This window comes from Penaeus chinensis, chromosome 4 (assembly GCF_019202785.1).
Source record: "Penaeus chinensis breed Huanghai No. 1 chromosome 4, ASM1920278v2, whole genome shotgun sequence".
Taxonomy (NCBI): Eukaryota; Metazoa; Arthropoda; class Malacostraca; order Decapoda; family Penaeidae; genus Penaeus; species Penaeus chinensis.
The window spans coordinates 28,462,946-28,470,445 of NC_061822.1; the positions used below are offsets into that span (position 1 = coordinate 28,462,946).

The following is a 7,500-nucleotide window of genomic DNA, read 5'->3' on the forward strand; positions in this document are numbered from 1 at the left end:
AGTGTGTGTGTATGTGTATGTGTATGTGTATGTGTATGTGTATGTGTATATGTGTATGTGTGTATGTGTGTGTGTGTGTGTGTGTGTGTGTGTGTGTGTGTGTGTGTGTGTGTGTGTGTGTGTGTGTGTGTGTGTGTGTTTGTGTGTGTGTGTGTGCATGTCCATGTTTGTGTATGTGTATATATATATACATATATCAAATATATATATAAAATAAATATTAAATATTTATGTATGAATGTATGAACGTATGCATGCATGGATGGATGGATGGATGGATGGATGGATGGATGGATGGATGGATGGATGGATGGATGGATGGATGGATGGATGGATGGATGGATGGATGGATGGATGGATGGATGGATGGATGGATGTGTGTGTGTGTGTGTGTGTGTGTGTGTGTGTGTGTGTGTGTGTGTGTGTGTGTGTGTGTGTGTGTGTGTGTGTGTGTGTGTGGATATAGATAGTAAGACATATAGACAGATAATGAAACAGGTTCATATACATGCATATATGAATAAATATCATGACAAGTAGCTTACATTTCAATATAAATATATAAAAAAAGTGAAAGTAGACATACAAGTGAATCACAAGTAAAAAAAAACAACAACAAACAAATCAACATACATGGTGTTAACATAATAACCACCAAAAAGCAAAAAAGAAAAGAAAATCAAGACTAATTGCATGTAGCAGAAATGAAACTGCAAACAGACAGGGATTCCAAAACAAAAGAAACACACAGGGGATAACCAAATAAAACAATGTGAACCTACACAACAGCAGATGAGCATTCTATATGCATTGTAGTATTACCTCCAGTAATTGCAAAATCATTTTTTTTAACTCTTGATACAAGTAGGTTAGCTCTAAACTTTCTGCCAAATACAAGATGGAATCAGTTCAGATTTCAGGCAATTCTAATGTACATAAATGTAGCCTGTAATTCAATACAAGAGGGTGAATAACAAAAATGTATAGAGCCAAAACTGGAAACATTATTGCATTAGTGGCCAGCTTCTGTCAGCAACTTACTATATGAATACACGAAGAATCCTCTTACTGGCGAGGGAACTTGCAAATTAACTAATGCGACATTAGCCATTACCTGATTATATTCTACTAGGCTGCGTCTTCTGCCATCTTGGTCTCCTTAGCACAAGTGCATTTATAATTAGAGTTAATGTGCATAAACAGCAGAACATGGATAATCTGCATAAAGAGGAGAGTGAGGCGGAGAAAAAAAGCATCAAATAAGCTTCTAGTCACCATTTCCTCGGCACTGACTTTGATTTTATCTGCTGCTATGAGGCGAGACAAAACAGGTGGGTGGGAAGGGTGTTTACCGTGATCATTGCCTCCTTACTCACAATGTTGCGAGCATCAACGTTGACAGAAGAAAGGAAGAGATTGTGTGCCTGGGTATTTCCCCACGACAGTTTCAATGCGGCACTCCCTTCCAGGTTCTCTAAGTGGTGCCACACAAAAGCATCACTCTCAACGGCCTGGTGGAGACTTGGCACTGGGTTGACATCACCTGATGGAGGACTGGAGCCCTTGTGCCTTGGGATCCACTTAAGAACAAGATTCTCAAGCTGAAAAAACAAATATAACAATGTTCTTATCTTTAAGATCTACTGGGTGGTAAATAATGAAATTCAGATGACCTTTCAACACATACTTACACAGACAAAATATAACCCGTAAACATACTAAACACACACTTATATAAAATCCTATACATTTATATTACAAAACACACACACTACAATACAGTTATGACAGCACACAGGCTCTAATTATGACCAAAGAAAAAGACCAAAACTACCACTCACCTTTCTCAAAACAGGATTGCTTTCATCCACCTGTTCAAAACCACTGTCTTTCCAAGCTGAGAAATCACCAAAACCGGTTTTCTCAGCATCAGCAGCACCAAAGTTATCTACGGTTCCTGTTTCGCTAAAGTCACCAAACTTATCCTCAAAGTGAATGGATTTTCCAAGTTCACTCACATTAGCTGGTGCTGAGAAGTCACCAAAATCGTCCTCCACACCTCCAGCACCATCAAAACCACCGAAGTCATCAGCTGGAGCACCAAAATCTCCAAACTCATCATCGTCATCAGCGACATTGGCTTTAGCCTTAACTGCTGAGGCAAAGGTTCCAAAGTCTCCAAATTCATCATCGGCTGAGGGCGATTCATCTGCCTCAAACATACCACTTTCTACCCTGGCCCTGAGGTCACCAAAATCTAAGTCATCCTCATCATCACCTGTTTTCGCCTTGTGAAAATCACTAAAGTCAAAATCGTTTTCATCATCTGTTTTATGAATCTCAAAACCTCCAAATTCATCATCATCATCATCTGCACCAGCTCCATCACTGAGATTGTTTTGTGCTTTGAACTCATCTGCCATTCCTGTTCTTACATCTAAACTTGAATCTTTATTTGAGGCACTTTCGTCAAAGCCAGGTCCTGCAAATTCACCAAAGTCACTATCTTCTTCCTTCTTTCTACTGTCAAATCTGTCACTGCAATCTGTTTCATTGTCTATGGCATTATTTCTTGTATCATCTAACTGATTATTATTTGTGGTTATTGAGCACGAAACTTCACTCCCTTCCTCTTGTACTGCAAGTGAGGCACTAGAGTCTACACAACTGTCATCAAAATTATCATTTGCACACATGGATGAGCTAGCATCTTTGTTGTCATCAAGATCATCTCCACAAAGTTCAGTAGTCCTTAAATGGTTTTTATGCTTACTGTCTAATGCACCTTCCACAGGAGTTAAGCCTTTACTACCAGTCAAACTATTACTTAAAACTGTTTCACTCTCTACATTAGTAAGCACTTTGACATCATTACTTGAATCTCCAGAGTTAACAGAGTGCCAGTCGTCTTGTGTTAGGGAATCACTATCTTCACTAATTATTTCGCTTTGTTTTCGTACATTATCAATAACACTGGCACTTTTGACCTTGGATGGTTGACACCCTTCCGTGACAGTTTCTTCACTGTTGGTGGATTTAAATGTGTCATTGTTTTCTTTGCTATCTGCATGGGTAACTTCATCCTCAACATCGGTTTGATGAGAAGCTCCTTTGCTAACATCTACACAAAATTCAACTGAAGTAAAATCACCAAACTCATCTGCATCACTAGGAGGCAAACTAGGTGACAGTCTAGTGAAGTCATCGTCTAGCACTGTGGTGTCAGCAACATGGTCTAGAGGTGGAGGAGTTCCACTCATGGCAAAACTAAGGGGGTCACCAGCTTGACTAGAAGTAGAGCTAAGACCAGTATCTACATACCCATCGGTTTCCTTATTAACTACTATTGAACTTCCTGATGATTGCGGATCTTGCTCAGTTGCAGTGCTGACAAAGCTCTGGAAGTCTGCAAAATTATTTGAGCTTTGATCATTCTTACTGCCCACGGCATGGCTGGGTTTATCTTCCGTGATCTTTGAGACATCTGGAACACCAGAGGCAAAATCTTCAAAGATCCGGGCATCAGGCTGTGGTTGTGGTGAAAACTCGTTGGGATGATTAGCACTTCCTAGCCCCGAATCCTGACTGATGGTATCCTCTCGCGTTCCCTCCACCACCACCGACAATGCCTTCCCAGAGGACCCTCCACCAAAGCCTGGGAACTTTGAAGGACTGGCATCAGGTGTTGGGGGTAGTTTATCAGACAGCCCTAGAAGGAAGAATACTTTTATAAGGACACATTAATCCATCAGTGATAGTATTAGAAATCTGTCGGCATCATAGACTCCGGTGATTTCTGGCAACTGTCCTGCCGCTGGGAGCAGGAGTCTGCTACGTGTAGCGGAACTTCCCACTCAACATGCAATCCACGCATATAGCCACACCCAGAAGCTCAAGCAGCTAATGATGGCTATACACATGACCTGGCAGTAATGAGTTAATAATTCTATCTTGATCATACTCCAAATCTCATTTAAAGCACATTTTTACTTCACCTTGAAAATTATGGCCTCATATGAGACTGAATTACATTTTTAACATCAGATTTTTGATTGACAAGGAATCCTTTCACAATAATTTCAAATTCCACTTTGAGGCACTACTAACCAGTGATATCAAATGAAGAATTGTGTGTTGAGAAGTCCCCAAACTCATCGTCATCTTCCTCCTCTCCTGGACAGGTGACAGTCGGGAGGGAGTCCAGGGGGGGTGGGGATGATGACACCCTTGGAGGAATCATCTGAAAGGCCATATCATCATCCTAAGACCTGCAAGAGAAGGACAAGTTTTCAATTAGAAACTCTTTTTTTGCAATGTCGGACTTCTCAATGATTTTTTTTGTTTTATATATCAAATAAAAACAAAGCAAATACTTATCATTAACTGAGAACTTTTGGAAATAAAAATAATTATTGGGATTTTAATAAACAAGATACACTTTATATTATATATTTTCAACTTAACATGCAACATAGATTCAACCTGTGTTTCTGTAGCACTTGTAAGAATACACAGAAGACTCCCTTTCCTTTCTGAGACATTAGACAACTTTATAATCCAGATGAAAAACACTGTTGTACTCACCCTTCAGATCTGAACAAGCTCTGCTCTACCAATATCCCCTAATTCCCTAAAATCCGAACATAACAAATCCCAAATAACAAGTATCAGGTGATAACAGCTTGACATTTTATTAGCTTATAGCTTTTCACACATTTCCAAAAGTCTCATTTATTTGTGTCTATGGTAACTGTCAATACTTGAACTACATTAATGACTTGGTTTGTCAATATCCTTATTCTCTCCTAGTAAATGCTGTTTTTTTCAACCTTAGAGTCAAAATATGCATATTGTAATGGTTCCCCTACAGACACAAAGTAAATATTATAATACATAATGCAAATATTCTGTAAAACATATATATTTGATGACTGTAACAGGTTGTAGCTGAATATATTTGATATATGCAAAGCACTATTACTAAAAATTGGCAACATAAAGCAGATATTTTTTTAACTACAATTATACAAGAATTTTTAAAAAATCAAGAGTAGATGTAACACACACACACACACACACACACACACACACACACACACACACACACACACACACACACACACACACACACACACACACACACACACACACACACACACACACACACAGAGAGAGAGAGAGAGAGAGAGAGAGAGAGAGAGAGAGAGAGAGAGAGAGAGAGAGAGAGAGAGAGAGAGAGAGAGAGAGAGAGAGAGAGAGAGAGAGAGAGCATCAGCAAAGTAGAAGAGATGCAGAATTGGCTGCTTTTCTATAATTTGCATTCCACCTAATGTAATTTCATCTCTGAATACCAAGTTCTACCCTCATCTATGTAACCCAAAATATCTTGATTATCTGATCAAGAAGGAATAGGTACAAACACACACACACACACACACACACACACACACACACACACACACACACACACACACACACACACACACACACACACACACACACACACACACACACACACACACACACACTCTACTGTATATATAACTCAGTGGCTTTGCCTGTGGTTGCCTACATATACTGGATATGTATTTTCATAAAGAATAAGCAAAAAAACAACTGCTTATGGCTTGCATTATCCATATACAGTTGTCTCAATGTGAGCTGACATACTAAAAATAGTACTAAAGTTTGTGTCAAGTGCATAATGATAGATTATATTAGCATTATTTTATTGTATATATTTAAGGAAGTTGTCAAGATCCTGTGGCCTGGGAGGTTAGATGTAAAGTTAGACGTGTTTGGTAACTTTCTAGCCATTAGTTGGTATTTTTATGGTTTCTCTTTCAATTCTTCCTTAGTTTTCAAATCAAGTTAATGACTATAAATGTCTGAAAATAATAAACTTTAAAGGTGGAGAGTAAGAGGACTTAACAAGCCAATACCAATATTACTTATTTCAATCATATAGTCTACCTGTAAAGATTAATGGCAGACATCTTCTCTTTATATACATTATTTTATGGATATATGAGAGTATTTATGAATTGTAAATATAATACTTGAATATCTGTTATCAACTTCATACATAATTCTTCAAATTGGTTTTACTGTACAAATATTCTTTTCAAGGTGGCGCATTCCATTACAGTAAAAACTTTTCCAAGAAAGTTTCTCATTAAACCACACCCATGCAAAATTTTACAGATCTTTCACTAAAAAAAACTAACTGTACACTTGCAGACAAAAAGTTTCTAGTCTGGGATCAGGCAGGGATAAATGGGATTTCCTTATCTCAGTAGGGAGACATTTGTATTTGTTACGTCAGACGAGCAAATGCTGCAAACTCCTGTGCAAAAATTCTAAATCTTTCAAGGGAATTTATTTTTGTGTGCATCATGAAATGCCCCCAGATGAAAGAGGTTGACAAGGTAAATGTTTAGACACTGGATTGGTTTTTATTAGAGGGTTTCTTTCTTTAATCATATCAGCCATATTCTTTACAAATCCTAATCACCAAATTTAATACCAGCTTAAAAGTGGTGTACTGTCTAACAATAGCTGCAGCCCTCCATGACTTTGGTGTCCTGGCAAAGGGCAAAAGACCCCCTGCACATGCACACTGGTGCAATGGAATACCTTCTTATTAAAATAATAATAATAAATGAATAAATAAAAATATAACAGACAGGTCTCCAAGCTCTTTATTACCAGAATATACTTGGCAGAGGTTTGTTGGCCCTTGCTGGAGCACCAACATGCAGATGCCAGAAGAAAATATGTGGGTATCATGTCAGCATCTACTATCACCTATCAACCACAAAGCCAATTAAGCAATAAATTCTTCCCTTGCATCTCACTTTCAAGTACCATTTGACTTGTATGTATACATGTTTATGTGTAGCCCATAAAACAATTAAAAAACAGGACCACACAAAAACTGAGAAACCATGATAATGGCTAAAAATAATTCAATAAACAAGAATACTGAAATTTCAGTTTTGTTTAGTTAAATGTACAAATGCCAACTAAATCCAGCAATAATGCGACTTCTGAGCCTTGAGCTTGGGCAAAACTAAAGACATCTCAGGTTAATCTTTATGGTATGGATGCACTAAGCTAGGGCAAATTGATGATATTATTGTAGAAGACAAAAAGTTGCAGTCCTCGGCACAAGAAATAATCTAATCATGAACGATACCACCTCAAATTAGGGAAAGAGGTTGTGGAAAGCAAGGGACACAGCCTAAGTCCACTAACTGATCCAGAGTTTCTGTTCTTTCTTACTGTGTATAGAGAGGTGAAGACAATGCTTGCCAGGAGGTGTGGGGCATTAATCCTCCCCTTGGGCAGTTCAGACACACCCAGTCACAGCAATTTAGATTGTTGAATAAACTTTGTGATGTGGAGTTGGGGTCTTAGAGCCAAATGCTTAAAGAAATTGTGGGATACATCTGTTCTGGCAAGATAGAGCATGTTAACGTATTGGCAATTCCAAGTATT

At 38.3% G+C, this 7,500-nt stretch overlaps 1 protein-coding gene across 4 annotated transcripts in view; it reads right to left on the reverse strand.

Moving 5' to 3' along the window:
- LOC125024560 (aftiphilin-like) overlaps positions 1-7,500 on the reverse strand; it is a 20,620-nt gene that overhangs the window by 12,263 nt on the left and 857 nt on the right. For 3 of the 4 annotated variants that reach the window (XM_047612382.1, XM_047612366.1, XM_047612388.1), the window contains exons 2-4: positions 4,108-4,268; positions 1,842-3,709; positions 1,353-1,601 (exon numbers count right to left, since the gene is read on the reverse strand). In XM_047612382.1, the coding sequence (XP_047468338.1) occupies positions 1,353-1,601; positions 1,842-3,709; positions 4,108-4,252 (2,262 nt within the window). In that variant the 5' untranslated portion in view covers positions 4,253-4,268. The remainder of the gene's footprint in view (positions 1-1,352; positions 1,602-1,841; positions 3,710-4,107; positions 4,269-7,500) is intronic. The other variant, XM_047612373.1, reaches the window with a different exon arrangement.